The sequence below is a fragment of the Protomyctophum bolini genome (genome assembly GCF_963924005.1).
Source record: "Protomyctophum bolini genome assembly, chromosome: 17".
In the NCBI taxonomy this organism is placed as follows: domain Eukaryota; kingdom Metazoa; phylum Chordata; class Actinopteri; order Myctophiformes; family Myctophidae; genus Protomyctophum; species Protomyctophum bolini.
The window spans coordinates 9,705,717-9,731,440 of record NC_137878.1 but is presented as its reverse complement, the minus strand read 5'-3'; the positions used below and the strand labels follow the sequence as shown (position 1 = coordinate 9,731,440).

General features: G+C 45.0%; 1 protein-coding gene across 1 annotated transcript in view; it reads right to left on the bottom strand.

The window, feature by feature from the left end:
* Positions 1–200: 200 nt before the first annotated feature.
* Positions 201–25,724, bottom strand: part of cdk6 (cyclin dependent kinase 6) — a 51,751-nt gene continuing 26,227 nt past the window's right edge. Inside the window, exons 5-8 of the mRNA XM_080787026.1 lie at positions 13,978–14,087; positions 5,316–5,366; positions 4,537–4,672; positions 201–3,200 (exon numbers count right to left, since the gene is read on the bottom strand). Of these exons, the coding sequence (XP_080643152.1) occupies positions 3,048–3,200; positions 4,537–4,672; positions 5,316–5,366; positions 13,978–14,087 (450 nt within the window). The 3' untranslated portion in view covers positions 201–3,047. The remainder of the gene's footprint in view (positions 3,201–4,536; positions 4,673–5,315; positions 5,367–13,977; positions 14,088–25,724) is intronic.

Sequence of the window (25,724 nt, the reverse complement as noted above, 5' to 3'; positions counted from 1 at the left end):
ATTGTAATTTAATCATAGGCTATATTGAGTTAACACAAAAACATTTTGTTGTTTATATACGCACCTGTATGTCATTTGGTTTGATTTCAATCTGGCTACTGACAACCGTGTGTGCGTGCGTGCATGTGCGTGTGTGTGTGTGGAGGTGGGTGTAGCGATTGAAACGCTGTCTTCAAAGTGCAAAATTAACAAACCGATACTAAAAGTTGCATGTGTTTATTGTGGTCCCCAAACTCATGCAATTTGAACCATAATACCCCGACAATGTAAAGTAAACCCTTCAGTGACTATTCCGTGTACGTTTGCCTAATGATTGATAACCATTTCTTCTGTGGGGGGGGGGGGGGGGGGTCATGAAGACCTTTCTCCAGGCCTGCATTTCCCCTTGCTGCTTACAATACATGGCACAATAACACAGACCGTACAGGCAGTTATCGACAGACAGTAATGATTTCTCAGTAACATTTATATAAGTAGATTTATATACGACAGTACATTATGATCAATGGCATGATTGATCCCTGGAGAGACCGTGAAGTCATGATGCGGTCAATTAGTAACCCGGATGTGCAAACGGGCGTCCCAAGAGGTTTTCGGACGTCCGAACCATGAACCTGAGAATGTATCTGAGTTTGAGTTTGTGTGTGTGTGTGTGTGTGTGAGTCTGTGTGCTAGCAGCACTATACCTGTAGAAGTAAACCAGTGTTATGTATTGTTACCGTCCTGTGAAACTTTACATACAAAAATACAACTCATGTTAGCTTGTTTGTCTTTAAAAAAAAAAAAAGGAAAAAAGAAAAAGAAAAACAAAGAATGAATATTTGAATATAGGTTGGACATCACTGCAAAAAAAATAAAGAAAAATAAAACTGAAAAAGTACTACCGGTATACCATAGTCATTCTCAAGCCAAAGGAAGGACAAATTCGATGCTTAGGGCACGGTCACACCGCACTTATATTCTACACATGAGGGCGGATTCTGCCGATGCATTTCAATGGGAATGTGGTGTCTTTTTGCAGGAATACGCAAATGGCAGCAAACCCCCGTTCCCGTTCCCATTGAAATGCATCGGCAATCTTCCCTTTCAGGTAGAACAAGAGCCAACGGCATTGCTTCAATATTTTCTTTACACATTTTCCTACAACATCCCGCCGACCATTACTACCCTATACCTCTATCCGTCACTACGACATACTCAAAGGGATATTTCACGTCAAAAAAACCTTATGGTCATTTTTATTGTCTACTCAGGCAATGGAGTTTGAAGTTATAATGGGTTTGTATAGGAAGGGGGCGGGGCAGCTAAAATGTATATCAAATATCTTGAATCAAGCAACTTAAAAACTGTCCGGGGTGTTCACATAAGCCTGAGTAGACGATAAAATGACCAGAAGTTCTTTTTTTTAGTTTTTCTTAAGTGAAATATCCCTTTAACAACTCATGGACATGTCCAACTTTGAGCTAATTATCATTACAGCTTGTACTTTAGTACGACATACTGCACAGTACCAATGGCTATCCTTTGTACATTCCTTAGATTTTCAAACCTCCCCGGTAATCTGTTAAAAAAAGACTTGCACAGCGGGAGAAAGAAAAAAAAGAATCACAACAGAATCTTTCAAAATAAGTAACGCCAAAATGAAAATAAGCATATATATACGGCATGTCAATAACTTTAAAAATTAAATACAGATCAACAGCAACATATCTCTTTGCTCTTGAATAGTGCTGGTGATTCTTATTTTGTTTGTCTTTCCTCCATGCTTCGAGGCTCGAGGCTATAAGCATAGCTTTATGGGATGAAGAGTATTTGCAGTTACGTAACGTCAATAAAACACACACATATCTGACCAACATATAAGAAAATGATGAGCACCGAGAGAGAGCAATAAAAGTTATTCTACAAGTCGTGTTGTCTTTTCATCAAGGTCTCTTAGTCTTTCCTGTTTAGACAACATGACTCCATTAATGTCTACTAAAACTGCAAAAACCATTAGAATCCCGCTACTGGTCTGCAATTACTCATGACAACCTTAAGGTGGCAGTAATAACACAATATGGGTACTGGAATGATAAGTGATGATATGGCAGTGTGTGTGGCTGGCAGTGGCGCCTGTCGCAGTTTCAGTGTGTGTGTGTGTGTGTGTGTGTGTGCACATGTGTAAGTGCGCGCTTATGTTAGTGCATGCACTAGATGTGTGTACATGACAGTGTGTATCGACGCACACACCATGTGTTGTGTTGGTACACTACACAGTGGGGCACACATCCTGGTGGTGAGAGCCATGCGGTCTACTGGTCTCCTTGCCACCCAGCCAAGGAGGCTCTCGCTGGGCTGAACACTGGTCACAAGAAGGCCTCTGTTTCATGACCTCCGGAGTCCATTCATGCACCACTATACCAGGCAACTTGAGATCCAGGTGTCCTTGCATTGATGTTTACAAAGTAAATTGATCACCAACATAATAAAAAAAAAAGAAGAAAAAAAAAAAAAAAGGAATAAAAAGCAGCAATTACAATCCATCAGTTCATTCATGTAGGATGATAGCTTTTGTGCATTTTCTTGGGGAGAGGGGGTGGTCCGTCTTTGTATTTCCTCTCTCTCTCTCTCTCTCTCTCTCTCTACAGGCAATTTCCAATACCCCAAATCTCGGCCATTCGCTCACTCAGACTAGAATACTCCAGCATGGCAAATTATGGTGAAATTGGTGACCTGCCAAAATATGTGACCATCTTGTGGACTTCACACAACTTGCATGGAAGTCTTAGTTTAAATAAGTGGCCCCAAATACCACCAGGGTGAACTCTTGCTAATGAACAAACTGCGACAATTCACATTCGGACACTGACATTATTATGTGATGGTCTACATCTACACGATTGCCACATATTTCAGCAGGTCACCCAATTTCACCGTAACACTGCCACGCTGGAGTGACCCGAGCGTGAGTTAGCGAGTGAGTGGCCAAGACTTTGGGTATTGGAATGTGGCTTCTCTCTCTCTCTCTCTGGGGGTACTGTGGGTTTGCGAAGAGGGGAGATGGGTCAGGCAGCCCTCTCCTCCATAGCGGGCTTGCTGCTGGGGATGGGTTGAGCGGCATACACACTCCTGCTGTGGCTGTCCACACTGTGGAAGTAGGGGTGGCTCAGCGCAGCGAAGGCCGATATCCTCCGGGATGGGTTGAAGGCCAGGAATTGCTGAGAAGAAGGGGGACAAAATGTAACGCGTCATCTCCCCAGTGCGTGGCGCTATAGTGCTATAAGAGAAATCTGCTTCATATAATGCTTACAAGACGGGTCACTTCCCCGCCCGTCCCCGGAAAGTGAGATCCCTCCATATTTGAGCCACATTTTCATTCTAGGCTGTGTGTGCGTCGACGCGCGATGGATTCACTTTCTTAGCGCGACCAAAGTTTAGACTTTTTTTATAAAAGGTCTCAGAGATCGTAGTTTGTCTCATTTTGAGGAGAAAAAGCACTATTAACCCATTCTGACCTGAGATCAGATTCATACGAGGTTTCCACTGGACACACACACACACTGGTCTGATTAACCCATTCTGACCTGAGATCAGATTCTAAAACCGTCACTGTCGTTCTTCGATTTTTCAAAAATAGCAGACCTACAAGCTCGTAGCGCGCCACCTGTGAGCTTGTAGATCTGGTATTTTTCAATAGCTAAAGCATAACATGATGCCAACACCAAAATGGGTTCCCGTTCAGAATGGGTTAAGTGCTGCGTGCGCGCAGGATTGGGACGTACAGTAGGTGTTTCTACCATGTGATTTAAAGCAAAAATAAAAAAAAGAATAAATATTTTAAAAATATTTTTTTAATTACTGGATTAAATGAGATTAAAGAACGACAGATTATCATGTGCTGGCACAGGCGGGGGGTGTGGAGATTAAAAAACGGAATCCCGCGTTCTTGGCATACTTTGTGCAGGAGAACACGGGTTTAAATAAAAACCAGTCCCTGTGCCGTGAGCAGTAGGGATCACGGTCATGTGGTGTCTCAAATTCAAATTAAGGAGGAGTTACCTAAAAAAAATAAATGACTATAAGGCGTGCACAGGCCTCAAATATAAGAGGCTCTGCCATATCTTTCCACAGGATTTTCGACGCCTTATAACTCTGGAAATACGAGTGCTAGTGTCCGCGGTGATCGCCATCCACCCGAAGTGGCGATGTCACGTGCGGTTGTCTCGCATCGCTCCCGACATGTGAGGCGTTTCTCGGGGCGAAAGATAAACGGCGTGAGCTAATGCTATCGATAGCCGATGCTTACGGCGGTGGTCCCCCTCAGCAGGCTGCGAACATGATGGGAAAAATCACCCGGATCGCCTGGCAAAAAGGTTAGAGCTGCACTTTGCTGCCACCTAGCGTGGTTAGAGCTGCACTTTGCTGCCACCGCGCGTTGAGAGCTTGTAGATCTGCTATTTTTTGTCCAAAAAGTGCCCTCTTACGGGATTTCAGCACCCTTGCCCCGTCCAACGCTCTCTGCAACGGATGGAAAGGCTCGGCTGATATACCTACCAGTAGAAGAGACTTGGCCTGGTCGTCCATGTCTGGAACCAAGTCCTCTATTGGCTTCGGGGGCCTGGGGGCGAAGGCACTCTGAGGCAGGGCCACTTCCTGGGGCCAGTCCTCTGCCGTAGGTACTCCGACGGCACTGTGGTGTTGGGATGATGCAGGGTGTCATTTTGGGTACAACTGCCACCCCCTATAGCAACGCTTTTGGCTGGGGACCCCCGGGAAATGCTTGTATCGCGACCCACAACCCAACACAAACTGACTGCAAAAAAATAACCATTTTGACCTGAGATCAGATTCTAAAAAAAAAAAAAGTCTTCTACATCCTGACAGTTTTCTGAAAAAGCTATGTTTCTGTGGTCAGTCGTTCTTCGATTTTTCAAAAATAGCAGACCTACGAGCTCGTAGCTTGTAGGTCTGCTGTAGATCTGCTATTTTTCAATAGCTATAAAGCATAACATAATGCAAACACCAAAAGGGGTTCCCGCCCCAAAATGGGTTAATGATAAGAGGAAATATCATTAATGAATACTGAAATCAGATACATGTATAATCATTAAGGAAATGTATGCATGTACTCTATGTGTACTATATGTAAACTCTTTTCATTTCCATTTTCCAGCCATTCAGTTGCAAAAAAGACTGGGGTCCCAGAAATCTTAATTGATATCAAATGGGGGGGTCCGTACTAGTCTAATGCATAGCATACTGGAGGCCCTTAGGCTTGAACTGAAAAATATTATACATGCATATTAGAGGAAATGCATTATAAAAGTACTCACTCAAAGATCTTGCCAAGCTGATCAACGTCGGAGTTTCCACGAAACAGCGGTCTGGTGGGGAGGGGAAGAAAACAGATCGTAAGTGTTATGGCACTGTGTCATCATGTAACTGTAACATGTATCATTCATTCATTCATGTACAGTATGGCAGTGGTTTTCAACCAGTGGTCCTTGAGAGGGTTCCAGGTGGTCCCCGCAGCTATTAAAATTATGTAGAGTTGGTAACCAAATGGACTCCTATAATATCTATATAGAGAAAAACACCTGATGATCGTGTTTTAGGTTGGGGGGGAAAAATTAATCACAGCACTTTAATACTGTATGACTACAGTAGCACTGTAAGCCTCCAGTAAGGCTATATCCAACGTTGAAGATGCCACTACCTACTGGCCAAATGTGGAACTGCAGCACTTCAATGGTGGTGGACGGACGGACGTTCATGACGTCACGTGCTTACATTTGAGTGTTTATACTTTTACTTAAGTAAAACATTCGAGTACTTTTCCCACCACTGCATGTGTGCCTGCTTTAGCTGTGTGCACACGTGCACTTTCTGTGTTTAGTGCATGTGTGTGTGTGTGTGTGTCTCTCTCTCTAGGAAAGTGGGAGGGAGAGAGTCCTGTGAAAGAGCACTTGGATTATTCTAAGAGTGAGAAAAAATGAAATAAAGTCAAGTATGGGAACCTTCTTCCCACAACTCCACCGAAACGACATATATTGCTGTCAAAGGAGGGCTTTCTTCAAGCACAAACCTATACCGGCCAGTGACATTTGGTTTGTAGAAGCCGACTTCGCCCGTGCGTCTCAGCACCTCCGTGCAAATTTAACCAGAACCCTGGACGTCAATGTAATGCAGCATATGTGCACATACAGGGCCCTATTTTTCGTCCATGCTAAATCCCTTATCCCTAAACTTTGCCTTTTTTTTTTACTATTTTGAAAAACATTTTTGAATAGATCGACACGTTGTGAGCTTGTAGATTGGCTATTTTAACTATTCAAAAAGGGTTTTCAAAATAGTAAAAAAAAAAAAATCACACCCGTGTGAACTGAGTGGTGCAACTCCCCTCCCCCCCCACCTCCTCTCCTCTCTCTCTCTCTCTCTCTCTCTCTCTCTCTCACAGTGCAGCACTAATACTATCTCTCTCTCTGTTTCTGGCACAACAGCGCCCCTACTGGTACGGTAGTCATACTGGTGCTCATGAACCAACACATACATAGGCACACACATACTGTAGGTGAACACGGACATTGCTGTTCCTTGGAGTGGTTGCAGCACTCAAAAAAGGGATTTAGCATGGACTAAACAGAGCCCCAATGTGTGTGTGTGTGTGTGTGTGTGTGTGTGTGTGTGTGCGTGTGCGAGAGAGTTGGCATGCATGTACTTATTCGACATCAATGCCCAATAGATGTAGGGTAGGCTTAACTGGAGTCAACAGCTAGCTCCCTGCATTTCCCCACTTTGTTGGAAGCTTTACATAGTTCGACGCCCACACTTTCCTACAGGCCCAGACACTTGGAGATTACTCACGCGGGGGCATTTTGCACATTTTTACCGTGACAGCAATTACTCTCAAATGCTGGAGAGTTTTGAAAGTTTCCGGATAGCTCTGTGTGTGCACTCAAAATGTTACGTTTTGATTTCTTGAAATGCAAAGACTAAGATTATAGTGAGAGAATATCAATCAAGTGTACAGGCTTTACTTTAACCTATTTGGGACGGGAATCTGTGTCGCCTTAGCGTTTAACCACATTATTTTAAACTTTAGCTGAAAATGTGGCGCAAATCTTTGAATATATATTCTTTCCCAGTGAATGTAGATATGTTTGTACCATATCTGCCACACTCTACCAACTTCTACCACTCTCTACAAGCTCGCTCTACCACTCGCTCTACCATGCTCTACCACTAACCACTACCACATTAAAGATGGAGTCTCATGAGTTTTGTATTTTTTTAAGGTTATATCCAACGCTGAAGCTGCCACTATACCTACTGGTGAAATGTGGAACTGCAGCACTTTCATGGAGGTGGACGGACGTTCATGTGCGTCAGCCCCCGGAACTCAAATTTGAGGGTCTAGGCTAAACTTCCGCTCGCTCGAGCCATTGAGTTATAATTGTACTTCCATTGAGTTATAATCGTCTTCCAGGTGCTTCAAAACGCCACTGAGCAACTTCCATTGAAATTAATAGCGAAAAACGACTGACATAGAAACATAGCTTTTTCAGACAACTGTCCGGATATAGAAGTATTTTTTCGAATCTGAGCTCGGGTCAAAATGGGTTAATAACATAGAAAGATTAGGCTTCTTTCACTGCCATTCTTTGCCCAAACGCATCATTTCTTTATCTGCCATAGAAACAGGACCACTTAGAAACAGGACCACATGTGCATTTCCTTCTGGGTGAAACACATAGCTGAGGTTTTAAAGCTTTTAAAAGATCAGACCAAACCAGTTCTGAGCCTTGTGTAAGAGAACAGGAAAAAAAAGAACATCACCTACAGTAAAGTCATCATGCCAAAACAAGTAAGGCAGATAATTCCAAGAGGTCCATTTTTAAACCTGGAGTGGTTTGTTGGTTGGAGAGGATAACTGGATTCGCATAGAGCTGGCCACTGGCATGCATACAGCTGTGAGTGGCGCACATGCACGCTCTCAGACACACACAGATGTGCATGCATGCGCACACACACACACACACACACACACACACACACACACACACACACACACACACACACACACACACACACACACACACACACACACACACACACACACACACACACACACACACACACACACACACACACACACACACACACACACAGTTAAAATTCCACTGGTAACCTAAATATATGAATATGATGTTCTGCTTGCATATCTCTCACACACACACACACACACACACACACGCACGCACACACACGCGCACGCACGCGGCTGGGACAGGCAGCTGAGTCACGCTCTCTTGGTGCCAACACTGCTCTGTCCCACATTCCAGCAAGACAACCTCTGGAATGTGTGTGTGCGCGCGCGTGCGTGCGTGCGTGTGTGTGTGTAAGTGTTTGCACGTGAGTGTGTGTCCATCTCTTAGGGAAACAGAATGTGTATGCATGTTGAGTGTTTGCGTGATGCTTGTGTGTGCATGCGTTTACTGTATCTGTTTTTGTGTGTTTCTGCGTGTGTGTGTGAGAGACGGTCAGTCTGCAGCGGTGGTGAGCGGTTTGTGTGCGTGCGTGCGTGTGTGTGTGTGTGTATACATGTACGGTAGGGGGTGCTCGTTTCTTTATGCCCATCGCACGCATGCGCACACGCGTGCACCGTGAAGACTTTCACTTTGTACATCTATTGAAATGTGTGCGTGTGAGATTATCAGACAGCAAAATTCTACAACAAATGTTAATTTCTCTCTCCAGAGAGCCTCAGAGATGCTGAAATCCTGACCCAGGATCCAGGGTCCATTTTGAAGAAGAGCATAACAAGCATAGTTGTAACTCAGGTTCGTTTTTTACTAAGTATAGAGGGTTTAACTTTAACCCATTTAGGACTGAGACCAGATTCTACAAAATGTTTTCTAAAATCATGACAGTTTTCCCGATAAACCTGTGTTTCTATATCAGTGGTTCTCAAACTATTTGATAATATGTTGTTCCAGGGACCTCCCCCAGAAGCAAAGAGTTAAAGATAGTTAAAAAATATATAAAACGTTCGCTGTGAAAGAATACATATTCAAAGAATTCCGCGCTATATGAGCTTGTATAGATCCGCTATATCTTTCAACAGCCAAAGTCGTCAAAGGGGTTAAAAGCTAAAAAAGGTGACACACAAGATGCAGATTAATGGGTTTAAACGTGCGTCTTTTGCGGAGGCTTTTATCAATCGAGCTCGGCACTGTGAGAAAGTCAACACGGATGTGTGGGCCTCGCCTCGCGCATTAACACAACACGTCCAAACCTTTCTCCGTCGGGGAGGAATGTCAACAAAGCTCTGCCTCTTTCATTCACTTGATCCGTGACTGACTCAGCGCGCCTGCATCCATCCATCCATCCATCCATCCAGCCATCCAGCCATCCATCCCCGGCCGCGCAGATGCAGACTTGCATGCTATTTGCTCAAATTCCTTTTTTGATGAAAGGCTATCCCAGCTGTACTTGTTACAGTTAGATGTTCATTGAGAGCAGACAAAAGGGGGGGGGGGGGGGGGGGGGATTTCTCGCAATGACAAGTTTGGTGATGAAAGGTGCCGGCAAGTTAAGAGAAATCTCTCTCTCTCTCTCTCTCTCTGGGCACAAAATGGTTGGATGGAATTCACAAACACAAAGACGGTGAGGTGACACGGGGTGAATAGGTCTTAAACCGCGAGAAGATGACAGACAAACTGAACAGAGTTCTTCAAAGAGCAGCTCTCTCTCTCAGCTTCTAACCAGCGGAATATGAAATGCGTGTGTGTACTGTATGCTACGCTGCTGGATATTTAACTTCACCTGCCGTACGTTATACGTACGAGATGACATTTTCCAGTCATCGACTCACCCGCTATAGTGGGGAGTTTTTGTGTGGCTGAACATCTAACAGACCAGAACCTTTACTGAACAGCTCTCTCTCTCTCTCTCTTTCCCTTTCTCTTACTGCTTCTCCCAGGTGGCTTTTAATCTTCAACAGGTGGCCTTTTAAAAGCCATCTTAATCACCTGCAGGAGAGACAGAGACAGAGAGAGATAGATAGAGAGACAGAGAGATAGAGAGAGACAGAGAGAGAATGGTGCAGCTCTGTTCACGGGCATCAAAGGGCCCTCCCTGCCTCGCCTTCTGCCCCAGGCACTGTCGGACAGGCGCCAGGTTGTGAAAACACACACACACACACACACACACACACACACACACACACACACACACACACACACACACACACACACACACAGGTCAAGACAAGGTGAGGTTATTCACCTCAGATGGCTGCACCGTGTTAATAGAGACATTAGATGCGCGCACACTAGGGCTGCCGTAATTGTCCAAAAATTGGATTCGGATATTCGTTTTAAAAACCCACGTGGATTCGAACAATTCGAGCCATTCGGATTTCGGATTTCAATTCGAGCCAATCGTTTTTTTTAATAATTATATTTACACCAATACAACCTGAGACATAACATTTAAGATCGCATTGCTGGCGCAACTCTCTCTCTCCGCGCATTGGTGTTGCTGAAAACTGAGATGGAACGGAACGCATACATTCTCCCTTCTCCAGTAAAAAAAAATTCTTAAATGAGCAATCCTACCACACAGCCTCCGTGCCTCAAAACGAGGCACGGAGGCAGTGTTAATTCTGCTGCATTATTATTATCTGTGGACTGTGGGTCTGCTGCCGACGTTATGAAACTTTTTAGCTGGCTAGCGCCTGCGCTTCGCTGTTATGCTCAAATTAGTGACCCTAAAGAATTCTGAGGCAACGTGGCTGGAGACGAGGCAGCCAATCGGTACTGCGCTGCGCTGCGCTGTATAGTCTGTGTTTAGGAAATGTGCGAGGCTGCTGATTTATTCTTCAATGTATGCCGTTGTCGGCGTGTCGCATGGCAAATATAACTAATCTACAAGCTCACAAGTCACAACGCTTACCCATGGCACCGAAAACTAATAATAATAATAAATAAAAATAAAAATTTTATTATTATTTTTAATTCGAACCTTAATTTTATATATTCGGTTATTAATTATTTTTTTTGATTCGAATCTATATTCGGATATAGAATATTCGTTGGCAGCACTAGCGCACACACACACACACACACACACACACACACACACACAAAGTAGGAAAAGGGAAGTTATGCTAAATTAATTGTGTACAATAGGGCTACTCCACCAGCTCCACATGTACTCCTAAGCCTATAGCGTCGCAGTCCCGCCACCCTTTCATGACGACAACAACAGGCCCAGAAGAGAATTCCCCATTCATTTTTCCCATAGACGTGTATAAGCTTTGGTCAAAATCCAACTCGGATGGTGACAAATCAGGACGCTAAACACGACGTCGTGGGCCGATTAAATAATGTGTTCTTTTTCTTCTTTCTAATTATTTGATCGGCTTGTGTTTATCGTCATGATTTGGCTTTGTCTGAGACTTAACACAACCATGTGTGCTTCCCCTATAGGCCAGAATGTGGCGCCATAGTGCCAAAGAAATCCGTGCTATGAGCTTACAAGAACGGGTCACCTCCGCCTGCCCCCGGAAGTGATAGCCGTCCATATTTGTGCCATATCTTCATTCTAGGTTGTGCATCGTTGTGGGATATATTCACTTTCTTAGCGTGAGTTTAGACTTTTATAAAAGGTCTCAAAGATGGCAGTTTGTCTCATTATGTTATACTTTAGCTATTGCAAATTAGCAGATCTACAAGCTCGTAGCACGGCACTTTTTTTTTTAAATCGTGAAAATGTGGCGCAAATCTTTGAATATGCAGTAGATCATTTCAGAGTCAACGTTTTTAACTAAAATCTTTGCTCTGTCACAAGATGACGACAGCTCCACCATCACGCGCCCCCCCCCCCCCACACACACTCAACCCTATGCCAGGGTTAACAGCCACAATGGTCAAAATGGATTTTTCCAGTGAATGAATGGATCATATGTCTTTTTCATGCTCCCTCCATAAGTCTCTGGACCTAAAACCTGGAAGAGGTTATTGGTCGTGTGTGTGTGTGTGTGTGTGTGTGTGTGTCACACTTTGTTGTTAGCGAAGTACTGGCAGAGTGGATATTGGCACTGACCACGACTCTTTCCATTGAAACATGCACAATGAAAAAGAGAGAGGGGGAGAGAGTCAGAGAGAGAGAGAGAGAGAGAGAGGCTGGCTGCACACATCAGGCCTGGAGAGAACAAGAGGCTAAATATAGTTGAGGTGACATTCTCCAGTCGATACATACAGACCTGTACCTCCAGAAGTGTATAGACACACAGAACAGAAGTGGACCAGTAACCTTTACAGGTCCATTTGGTTCCAGGTGTGTACACTCAAGTTAAACGAACAGCATTTTTAGGGACAAAAATAAAATATATTGATGGTCACTGTCCTAACGCATATAAAAACGGGGGTCTACTCTGCACTAGGTTTAGTGCAAACAGTGGTACAGATACACAGGGGTAAGAAGAAGCCCCGGGAGGATGTAGCATGCACACGCACGCACACACACACACACACACACACACACACACACACACACACACACACACACACACACACACACACACACACACACACACACACACACACGCACACACACGCACGCACGCACGCACGCACGCACGCACACACTCCTTCATCTGTGGTCTAGTATCGCAAGACTTTATGACCGTGTGCTTGTGTGTGACTGTGGACGGTTGGGGAAGGAAACATAAATGACTGGCATTGCTGCCCCCATTGGCATCCAGCCCCACCTCAATAAAATGCTGTGCTTATCTAGTTTTTCAGCAACGCCACTGCTACTGTAGCACGCTATAGCTAATTTGCCTTAACCCATTCTGACCTGAGATCAGATTCATACGAGGTTTCCACTGGACACACACTGGTCTGATCAACCCATTCTGACCTGAGATCAGATTTAAAAAATGTCAGTCGTTCTTTGATTTTTCAAAAATAGCAGACCTACAAGCTCGTAGCGCGCCACTCGGTGGCGCGCTATGAGCTTGTAGATCTGCTATTTCTCAATAGCTAAAGCATAACATGATGCTAACACCAAAATGGGTTCCCGTTCAGAATGGGTTAAACGCCATTCATTCAAGTTTGCAATAAAATAAAAAATATATACAACGTCACACATCACAGAAGATGAAATGCCTCACAAATGACCTAAAAACAAAAAAGAATTCGCATTTGCTTCACAGAGGAGCAGGCGAAGTTGTTCTCAGGGAAAGCAGTCCGTTATTAGCTTCTCTCTCCAGAGTACGTTAGCGCCACAAACTGGCAAATACCGACTGCACCGACAAACTGAATGACTTGCATTAGCAGTTTACAACCACAGCAGGCAACGTGCCATCACTGGAAGCGTTTGATAAGCCAACCGAAAAGACACCGCTTGTGTTCCGTGTGCCAGGTGTCACCATGAGTTGGAGACTAATCGTTCATACCAGTGGTTCCCCCAACTTTTTCATGTCAAGGACCCACAAAAATGATAGTCATTATTAGCCTGCGGACCCCCATTTGAAAATATAATGCCAAGGAACCCCCATAAGAGAAGATTTTTATGGGTCCATTTGGTTTCATGATCTACAAGCTCTTTCATTTGGTTTCATGATCTATACAAGCTCGTAGCGCGCGGCACTATTCTAGAAAAATCATTACATTAACAGAGTCAGGGTCTCAGAGATAGAAATGCCATTAAATGGGGGTCCGTAGAATATTGCATGTCAAACTGAGGGTCCGCAGTCCATTAAACAGGTTGAGAATCACTGCTAGAGCCGTACAAACCTTCTCTTATGGGGGTCTCTCTGGCATGGCCTTTTCAAAAGGGTTGTCCTCGGGCTAACAATGACTTGGTGGGTCCTTGACATGACAAAGTTTGGGAACTTCACTGTACAAAATTACTTTAAAAACGTTTAGTTCCTTTCTCTCCACCGGGGCAAACTGCTCTCCGGCGGGCGGGGCGTCTCTCTCTCACCTTCTCCTGAACATCTCGGCGAAGATGCACCCCACGCTCCACAGGTCCACTGGGGTGGCGTAGCTGGACTGGAGCAGCACCTCTGGTGCTCGGTACCACAGCGTTACCACCTGGACACACACACACACACACACACACACACACACACGAGTCAAATAGAGCGCTGAAAGTCCTGACGTCACTCGCTGCTCATCACCTGGTTCACGGAGGTTTCTCTCTATGGAGAACAACATGGGGCTGTCATCTTAAAATCGTCTCATATACTAGTGTAAGCGTTGTGGTCCAAAAATAAACAAAATGTCTCTGCGATATTGTCGGGGAGGTGTCTTCTGTATCGCTTTTACGACAGTCAGTCGCTCATATTATGATACAGTGTGTTTCCAGTGGAAATCTAACTAATTCAGCAGCAGTGACATTAGCGTTTTCTCTCAGTCAGTCGATTCTTTTGATGATTTGTTTGTTTTTCAAAAACACAGGCGATCTAAAATTCCTCTATGGGCATTACAAAGTAAATAAAAAAGGACATGAACCCATGGCACTTAGCGCCATCTACCGATACATTACAGGTCAATTCGAGCTTCCGCCGTACGATTTTAGCCGGATTTATACCGGGTATAAATGTATACATACTTTACATAGTATAAATCAGGCCGGCGTACGGAAGGTGGTGACAGCTCTGGCATGCAGTTACTTGCGTGTGCACGCACGCACGCACGCACGCACGCACGCACGCACACACGCACGCACGCACACAGGACCAATGCTTCTCTCTGTCCCCGTCTACAGCCAGGTTACATAAGACATGAAATCATATCTGGCAGGGCAGGTCTCGCTGCTCCTGTTTTGGTTTACCTACCTACATCACACAGTCTTTCCATAGCAAGCCACCAGGGACCTTCTATAGACCACAGAGTGTGTGCGTGTGCATGCGTGCGATGCGTGAGCGTGCGCGGTCACACATTTATGTGCTGTAGTGCCAATGACAATGCAGTAACGTAAACCAAGCCCTATAAACATCATACCAATTAGACAAAAGGATCATTAGTATAGGCTACATTACTTCCGGTGTCAGATACCAAATACCAAACAACTCTTAATACAAAAATAAAAATAAAACTATTTCTTTCTCCAGGTAACCTCCAGATAAGCAGCTGAACTAATCGAGGTAAAACAACGGCCATTTTGGAGCCCGCTAACGCCACACTATACCCGTTTCTTTCCTCAGTTTCCAAATTTGTCCTTGTACTCCTGGGAGCTAAGAGGTGTGTGCGTGCGTGTGCGTGCGTGTGCGTGCGCATAGTGTTAGCCTGCAGGAGAGTAGCAGTACTGTTCACAGCTACAGTAGGGAAAGCCTCCAGACGAAACTCAGTGACCCCTAGCAGGAGTGTGGAATGGTTCCAGGTGCTTTTCTTAACTCCAGATTTTTCCAAGAGCTTTTGGCTGCTGCTGCGGCAGCTCCGCTCCCCCCCCCACCTCGGTACTAACTGCTATCACTATCTTACAGTCTGGGGCTAATGTTTGTAAGCAACAAGTTTCGAAAGCGTGTGGCATCACGGCGATATCTTAATTAGGTCTACTTGGATTGTTTTGCGTGCGGCACAAATGACTACGAGTTGTTTGTTTTAGTGGTGCTAGCCGCTCCTATACACAGCAATGTGTGCCCCTCTTTATGTATGTATGTAAATATCGTACCAAGTGTCACTGTTGCGCCCCACACACACACACACACACACACACACACACACACACACACACACACACACACACACACACACACACACACACACACACACACACACACACACACACACACACACACACACACACACACACACACACACACACACACACACACACACACACACACACACACACAGGTCTGATTTTTCTTTTAAATGTGTCAGCAACCAGTGTGCCTTTGCATGCTTGCATGAACAGTATAGTGTTGAGAGGAATTCATAGAAGGTCGTCAGAGGGTCAATCAAACAAATTATTAGGTCTTTTAGTTTTAAACACAAATTAACAGTGAATGTGGAACAGCCTAATGCGCTCCGGTACCTCTGGGGGAAATTCCCCCGGCTTGGCGAAAGAAGTTGCTTTGAAGTTAAACTGACATTAAAAAAAAAAGAAGAGAATCGACATATTCATAATCTCATTCCTTATAGTTAATAGAATTACTTGAATCGTAGCTAGAGAGGGGAAATCCCCGGACAGCGTAGCTAAACTCATTATCTGACCATGGATCAAATAGATTATTTCCGAGCTGAAAAAAAATCCTCAGTCGAGTTAACCGAGAAGCTTGACGAGAAGAAATGTGGTCATGTTTCTTCAGTCGCACTATTTTTAGAGGAAGAGAGGCCTCCATTTTGCAGATGTGGAGCCTACTTTTAGCCTGGTTCTTCCTGCTTCAGTGGAATCGGGGAGGAAGCTGGGTGCAATTGGTCGAGAGGTGTCGGTATAGAGCCACGTGGACTAGATAGGAGACAAACATGGCCTGTTGTAGTTAACCCATTCTGACCCGAGATCAGATTCATACGAGGTTTCCACTGGACACACGCTGGTCTGATTAACCCATTCTGACCTGAGATCAGATTCAAAAAATCGGTGGCTTGTAGATCTGCTATTTTTCAATAGCTAAAGCATAACATGATGCCAACACCAAAACGGGTTCCCGTTCAGAATGGGTTAACCCATTTAGACCCGAGGACGATTCTACAAATGTCTTCTAAATCCTGACAGTTTTCTGAAAAACCTGTCGTTCTCAAACATTTTCATGTCAAGGACCCCCAAAAATACTATTTTATAAACGGTAATATCTCGGATTCTTCTTTTTGGACAAAAGACAGCTTGATTTGTGTCTGATTTCTCTAAAGTTTAGAGAAGTTTCAGAGTCTAAACGATATAGTATCTCGCTTACAAAAAAAAGTGTTTTTGGTGGATTAAATGACAATGTTACATAGCGGATCTTTACTTCCGTTTCCAGCCAAAAATCGGCTTTCAAACTAAAAAGGCGTCCCGCCATTTAAATGCGCTCTGAGCCAACCACCAGATGGTGCTGCAAGAGCCATTCACAGTTTTTTTTTTCCAAACGCGCAAACTTGCAGTAAACGATGAATGAAAACATTGGTTGAGTAACAAAATGTCTCTGGTGCTTTTTCACTTCGGAAAGCCTACAATTGAGTCATCCATCGCCTTCCTCTCTTTTAAGCTTCCTTCCTCATTTTTGCACACCCGTGACAAGTCAAGGTTCAACGTAGCAGTGTTGACTTTGGCAGCAAATTTAGATTTTAGTTTTAGTCATAGTCTCTTGAGTAGTTTATTTAGTTTGTCACCATTTTAGTCACCTGGGATGTTTTGGTGTTGGTCTAGTTTTAGTCGACTAAATATCATAAGATTTGTCGCCGACTAAATATCATGAGATTTAAGTCGACTAAATCTACAGTTGATTCAGTCGACTGAAATGTATTTTGGCGGGCCTTGCATGCCGTCGTAATGGCCGATTTTACAGTCGCTGAAAATAGCAGATCTACAAGCTTGTAAAATGACTTGTGCCTTTTGCTTATATGGGACGTCTTTTCTTGTCATAGTATTAGTCGACAAAGTCAACACTGCAATGTAGGATGAATGTCTAGTTCAGGCAGGGGTTCTCAACGTTTTTGGCTGCATGGGGACTCGCGAAAATGCTTTGGCCAAGCCTCGCAACCCCCACCAATACAAATATACCGCTACTATGTCCTTAATAATAGAGAAAATACATCATAAATAAATACTGAAACCAGATATAATCATTAAGGAAAGTTTATGCATGCACTATGTGTACTATGTAAACTCTTCATTTACATTTTCCAGGCCAGGATAAGTTTCAGTATGCTTAAGTGTGTGGCTGCATATATATATGCATATTATGCGAGATATGACTCAGTCAGGTGTCTTGGCGGCGGTGTCCTGCACCCACGCATGTCACTTCAGGACTTTAAAAAAAGCCACCCTGCTGCATTTCTGCACTAGTCTGCATGCGCACACCATGCAGCCTTCTAGGAAGAACCACAGATCTAGAACGTGGTTTATTTGACCTGGCCACACACACGCACACACGCACGCACACAGTCAGCAACTGTGCACAGACAGACGTGTGCACACATACTAAGCATGCAAGCACAGGCATAAACCACACACACATACACACCCACACACACACAGAGTCAATGATATAAGTGTTGTTGCCATGCAAAAATAAATGCTTCGGCTTAGTGTCGGTAAGCAGCCTGTATGTGGGTTTTCGGGTAATTCATAGAAATACCCATACCGAGAGGGGGGGGGGGGGGGGGATAGTGTGAGCGTTGGCAGTGTTTTCTCTTCATTTAGTTTAGACCGATATAAGGTGAGGTGAGAAGGCCAGGCCTAGTCAATACACCACCAGTGTCATCGGTTAGGGTCAATTTAACTCAGAGAGTGTATAAATGGTTCCATTTGTACACTCTCTGAGTTACAGACCACTAAGGGTCCATTAATGGTTCCTATAATTATCATTTAGCTATGGAACTCTCGAAAGGACCCCTAGGGGTCCCCGGAGCCCACCTTTGGGAACCCCTAGGGCACTAGGGCAACACCAGCATCACGTCTTGGTCCCGTGCCTTTCCTATAATTTCATGTAGACCTTTTGGGGATGATCATTGTTTTCATTTCGGCACAAACGGGCTACTGTCAGACATGGGCTTCATTTCCACCCGGCAAAACTTCCTCTCTACACCCTTCAAAGACCAGAACGATCCCTTCCTAAAATACCTCTGATGCCATGTCATCCTTGTGGTGTGTGTGTGTGCGTGCGTGCAAGTGCATGTCCATGCCTGTAAAACACATACAGTGGGTCGGAACTTGCAGTATAGAGACTTTGTATATTCCCGCACGCACGCACGCAACCCAATGTCTGTATATATAAACCGGTCCAGAGTCTGTGAAACTTAAATAGTTCAAAGCTGTTAACCGTGAGGAGAACATGACCCCAAACACACGTGATTTTACAACACTATTGACTTAAGTGACTCAAGCAAAAAGACGGACTGACTGCTGCAAAAAGAAAAAAGGGACATTCTCTCTCTCTCTCTCTCTCTTTTCACGTTTGCATTCTTTGTTTCCCTCTCCCTTCGTCTCACACTTTCTCACCCTTCTCGTTCTCGTTCTCTCTCTCTGCTTCGCATTAAGGGTGACTTAGACATAGTTGCACGCCGGTGTTGCGCACTATAGACAACAGCAGCTCTTAAAGCCCACGACGCAGCCACGGTGCGACGCGTCGTGAGCTTGTAGATCTGCAATTTTGGGGTGCGTGACACCGGCGCGCAACTACGCGTGTAAATCAGGCATTATCGGTCCCCTACTCCCCTCCCTCCCTTCCTTCCTTCCTTTCCGTCCTGTCTTTCTCAATGTCTTCTATACAGGCTGAGCAACACACGCACACGCACGCACGGCACATCAGCTCCGAGTTAAAACAACACTCAGGATTTTGCAGTGTAAGTGAGGAAGCTTGTCTGTCTGTCTGTCAGTCCGTCTCTCTCCATCTGTCTGTATATCTGACCCCCCCCCCCCCCCTCCGCCCCGCCCCTTCCCTTTCCGCCTGGTAACACAGAGCCAGGAGGAGGTCACATAGAGATAAAGGAAGTCTGGGAGAGAGAGAGAGAGAGAGAGAGAGAGAGAGAGATTGGTTGAACAAGTGAGACTCCAGATTAAAGGACAACATTCTGTGCATTCCTTTCTGCTGAGAGCATCTCTCCTCCTCCTCCTCCTCCTCCTCCTCCCTCCCTCCCTCCTCTTCGCTTCGCTTTCTTTCCCCCGCTTCGCTTCACCAGAGAGGGAGGAAATGGCCGACCCCCCCCCCCTCTTCCTCCTCCTCCTCCCCAGAAGAGCTCCCTGCATGCGGACCCCCTGGACGGTGGGACGATGGGGACGGGGACCCTCCAGGTTCCGTGTGACCCTCCATGCTGCAGCATCCGGAAAAAGATTGTGCGTTACATTCACCCATTCACGCACACGCCGATGGCGGGGGAGGAACGCATGCAAGGCACCGACCCTGCACACCAGGAGCAATTAGGGGTTCAGTCGTGTCTTGCTCAAGGACACTTTGACACCAACTCTATGGGGGAGCCCTGGTGGTGGGATGGAACTATGGGAACCTTGTGGTGGTTGCCATCCGGTCACTCTATTATACCCCTGAGCCACCACCGCCACTGCCCCACATGCACATAGTAGTATACGGTGTGTTTATTTGTGGTCGAGGTATGATCAAATTTTCAGATGGGGGGTCCGCGGCCAAATACAGATAATTCTGGGGGTCCTTGACATGAAAAAGGTTGAACACCACTGACAGAAACATACGTTTTTCAGAAAACTGTGTGGCACAGAGTGCCGCGCTAATACGAGCTTGTAGATCTGCTATTTCTTCCAAACAGCTAAAGTTACAAATAATGGTTAAAGTGATTAAACTCTAAAGAGTATAGATGCGCTCCAGTCCTACATGGGGTTTAAAAAAAAAAAAAAAGAGTGTCCTAAACCAAATCTCCACCAGAAAACAGTAAAAGGGGCTTCTTCATCGTGGCATCAAAGGCAGCCTTGAGTACAGTGGGGAGTACAGTAACGGAGAGACCGGAGCGGATGTTGAGGAGCAAATGAATGAGGAGCAAGTGAAACTATGCGCTCGGAGGAGTCGAGGCAACGACGTTGTGTCCCCGTCTCCCCCCCAGAGAGGCCCCCCGTTTCAGAGCACCAGCAGTCAGCCATGTTGTAAACACCATTATTATTTCACTTCTATACCACGTGTTGTCTTTATTTGTTTAAATAGGAGAAAGGGAGGGGCGCAGTGTGGAGAGCAAAGAGAGAGAGAGAGAGAGAGAGAGGTGGCGCCGTGTTGGTTTTCGTCGACTAAAAACGATGTTCTGCCACTAAAACTAAACGAAAACTATAAGCTATGACGAGTAAAACTATAAATATATTGGAACTTGGTGGCGGACAAAGACAGTAGAAGTAAAAAGACAAGTCATTTTACACTTTGGTTTCATAGCACGACGCGTCGCGAGCATGTGTATAGACCGGCAATTTTCAGCAAGTGTAAAAATCTGCCATTATACGACGGCATCGAGGCGCCGCCAAAATACATTTTAGTCGACTGAATAAACCGTAGATGTATAGTCGACTAAAATATGAACTAAACTAAAACTATATACAAGGCACCAGGCATATACAAGGAACGAAAGAGAGAGCACATGGATGAGACAGAGAGAGAGAGAGAGAGAGAGAGAGAGAGGACACGGCGAGAGGCTAGCTATAGCGTCGTGAGGAAAAGTGCATGAGCGGCGTGCTGCTAACTGTATACAGTAAAAAGAGAGAGAGGGGGGGGGGGGGGGGGGGGGGGCACAACAACAGTTGCCAAAGTATGCACAGCGTACAGGAATGCGCCGTGGTGGGGCCCTGCTGGGCGAGCCAAACAAAGACGGCCTCAGTCAGTGGCTCTCTCTCTCTCTCTCTCTCTCTCTCTCTCCCACCAGCACCACCACATCCGCACATCATTAGCTGGAAAATTCCTGATACATGCTGTCATTTTTTTCTTCTCCCCCCCCCCCCCCCTTCCTCTCCAGCCGCTGCTGGTACAGGCAAGACTTTAATATCCAGATGCCGCAGCGTGCACGCACGTGCATGTGTGCGTATACAACCACACGCGCACACACACACACACACACACACACAGCAGTCCCCCTTTTCCCCACCTGGACGATTGCCAAAACGGCCATCGATACTTAATATAGACTGAGGAGTATTGAAGTAAGAGGTGTGTGTGTGTGTGTGTGTGTGTGTGTGTGTGTGTGTGTGTGTGCGGGGGGAGGTGGGGGGGGGGGCTACTGCTAGTCCGCCGCACAAACTGGTGTTGGTGGTGGAAGGGGTTATACACAGGAAATACCAAATAAGGCCCGCACTGGCACTGTGCATTGTGTGCGCGCACGTGCGCGAATGCAAATGTGTCTACCCCGCGTGTGTGTGTGTGTGTGTGCCAGCATGCGTCTGTCTGTGTGCGCACTAGTCTGTGCACTGTATTGTACTGTATGTGTGTGTTTGCTTATGTCAGTCCCCCCCCCCCCCCCCCCCCCCCTCCAGTATGTATGAGAGCACAGAGGTTGGCCTTCTCTTCTTTTTTCTTTTTTCCTGGTGCATGCGGAGCCGTTTCGAGGAGGATATCTAAAACATTCCCAGAGTGCTGCTGCACGTGCTTCTCCTGTGTGCTGCGCAAGGGTTTTTCCCTTGACCCGCCTGCCTCTCTCTCTCCCTCTCTCTCCCCCTGCAGAGTGGAAACAGTGTTGTTTTTGGCAGCAATTTCTTTTTATTTTAGTTTTAGTCATATATATATAGTCTTTGGAATGAAAATTCGTTTTTTTCGTCACCTGGAATGTTGCAAGTGTGTTCGTCTATAGCTTTAGTCGACTAAATATCTTAAGATTTCAGTCGACTGAATCTACGGTTGATTCTGTCGACTAAAGTGTGTTTTTTCGATTTTTACGCTTGCTGAAAATGGCCGATCTATACATGCTCACAACGCGCTATTTTCAGCATGCCACCAAGTAGTAAAATGACTTGTGTTTTTACTTACACCGGATCCCTTGTCCACGAGTCACTTGCCAACATGTTAAGTCTAAGTTTTTATTTGTCGACTAGTAAATTGTTACTATATTTAGCCTTAGTTTTAGTCATGCATGCTGTCCTATGATGGCCCCGCAGGTCGACTGTGTTCTTGTCCACCTTGCGTCTGTCGTTTGTCCAGTAGTCTTTCGTTAGTTTACTTATGTGTCACATCATGCTGCTGTAATAATAACGTCTCAATTTCCCCCTCGGCGGATTTAAACAAAGTATATCTCATCTCATCATCATCATCATCATAGTCATCAAAGCTTAGTTTTAAAAAGTGGTATAGTCGAACATTTTCTCGTCACAGTATCAAGTCGACGAAATCAAAGCGCTGAGTGGAAGCACATTGTCTGGCATCAGACAAAGACGTGGATTCAGCCGTGCAACAGGGAGCAGCGGCTCCACTTCATCTCTGGACACACGGAACCGAGGAGGACCGATCCCCTCTTTCAAAAGTCTCTCTATCCCCATTCTGACCTGAGATCAGATTCATACGAGGTTTCCACTGGATACACACTGGTCTGATTAACCCCATTCTGACCTGAGATCAGATTCATACGAGGTTTCCACTGGACACACACACACTGGTCTGAATAACACATTCTGACCCGAGATCAGATTCTAAAAATGTCGTTCTTCGATTTTTTAAAAAATAGCAGACCTATACAAGCTCTATAGCTATACGAGCTTGTAGATCTGCTATTTTTCAATAGCTAAAGCATGATATGATTGCCTTTTCTGTTTGGATGTATGAGCCGTCAAGGCCTGCAGGAAGACGTTTTTTTGGCCACTCAGTATATGCGTTCCTGCATAACGTCCGGGTTTGGACGATGATGTCACACACATATACCCTGGAATACCTGCACCTAATAGTGGAGTAAGCACCAGGTCAATTAAATTTAATTTATAGGCCTATATTAGCTAAGAGTCATGGTTATCTACAGTGTTGGGCAAGTTAAGCTACATGTATAGCTGACCCTGTCACAACAGCACGTATATCTTTTCTACGTCCGAGCATAGGCGTGGCAAACGCCCCGCCTGCCTCCGATTGGCCTATATACCGACACTGTGCCAGCCTTACCGGAGTTTCCTCAGAGGTGGAAAGATAAGTAAATAAATAATACAAGTACGATATAATGCAAGAGAATGACAATGGCAATTGGCACGCGCGACAGTAACTTACATTTTTGTTAGAAGAGGCAAACTAATGTTGTTCATGGCCGTTGGGCCTGTTTATTTGTATACATGTGTAACCAGCTACATGTAGACCCCGTCACAACCAGCTGAACGGCCTCAAAGTTAGGATAGATGACCTAGAAAGATTAAATATGGACAATGTCGTAATTTCTTTCTAATTCTATACAGGAAATGTGTTTGCACGCGCAGCAAAATCGCAGGAGGTATTTCTGAGAGTGTAAAAAAAAAAAGAAGCACGCTAAATAATTACAGAACAAATAGTGGGATTATGAACCATGTGGTTTCGCTAAACTAAAGACATCATCTGCATATATCCGTTAGCATGTTCCATCAGATTATCATTAGGGAGTCTGGAGGGGGAGAGAGGAGGACGCCCCTAAACTGTTGGCCATGCCTTTCCGTTATACCATCTAACCACCTCTCATAAGTAGCAAAAAAAGGTTTCCTTGCATTTTGAGTGTTTGATGTTGTCATGATGACTCAAAATGTGCTCCTCACAAATCTCACCATCACTATCTCTAACCCATTTAGGACTGAGACCAGATTCCTGCTAATGTCTTCTAAAAAAAATCATGAGTTTTCTGAATGTCAGTGACACTATTTCATGTCAAGGAATTATATGTAATTGGCCACCGACCACCATCTGAAAATATGTTTTTTTTCCAGGGACTTCCCCCCCCACCTCCCCCGAAGCAAATATTTGAGTTAGAAAACTTTCACTGTGAAAGAATATATATTCAAATACAAATGTCAGATGCTGTGACACTCTGTGGTACTTGCTTTTATTCGTAGTCTTATCCATTGTTTGCATTATTCCAATTTAGGGGGGTGTGGTAACATTTTGATATATTTTCAGCCATTTTGGGCCAAGGTGGGCTTGCTTTTCTTTTCTACCTTTCATTACACAGTATAGGTTGTGACTTTTTTTTTAATGTATGGAACATAAGCTTTTGGCTAAATTTACTATGTGTATGTTTCATTGTGCCGGGTTGCCAATCACTTACGTTGAAGCGCTTGCCTTTCTTGAACAAATTTGCTACATTTCCTGATCTAAATTCACATACGAGTAAACTAAGGCACCAATACTTGTTTCAGATGTTGGGTATATATGTATTTCTGACATTTGAGAAAGATTGTGTGTTGCCAAACACATTTTACAAGCAAAAACAGCAGCACACGATTTTTGCTGTTCGGTACTTTCATATACATTTCTGGCTTGTGACAAAATACTGCAGGATTACTATTATTGCAGAGAACTTTTAACCCAAAGTCCAGAATGGTATCGTCTATGCAGAAATGCATTGAAATAGTGCCAAAGACACGGGAACGAAAAAGGGACCTCGCAGCACGGCATATACCTGCCCCAAAGTTATCAGTGCACCCGCGCTCGGCCCGCCGACGAAAACTAGAGTTCTCAACAGTCGACAACAGGCCTCAACTTAAGGCCCTATAAAGCCCTACCTGGGCCCTCATCAAATCCTGTACACTGAAGACACTGTCCCCCGCTGACACCCTTAGATCTCCATATATATATGGAGCTGACCTGTTCTGACATTCCTTATGTTGATCCGACCTAATCAAAACCTGTACACTCAAGACACGCTCCATATATGGCCATTTGGCCAGTATGAAATTCATTCCATATGTTGATCTGACCCCCCCCCCCCCGTGGCAAAGCGCCAGCGCTCGCCCAGCAGTCTGCTGTCGCCCAGGCGGATGCGTGCGTTCGCTTCTCGCCCTCAGGGTGTTTTACTGGTGTCTGTGTGTCAGGCACAACCTGCTCATCGGGAGCAATTAGGGGGTAGGTGTGCACTTTGTGAACAAATTGTTAGCTACAGAGAGTGTGACGACGCGCTAAACCTGTATCTCATCTGTCAGGACATGAA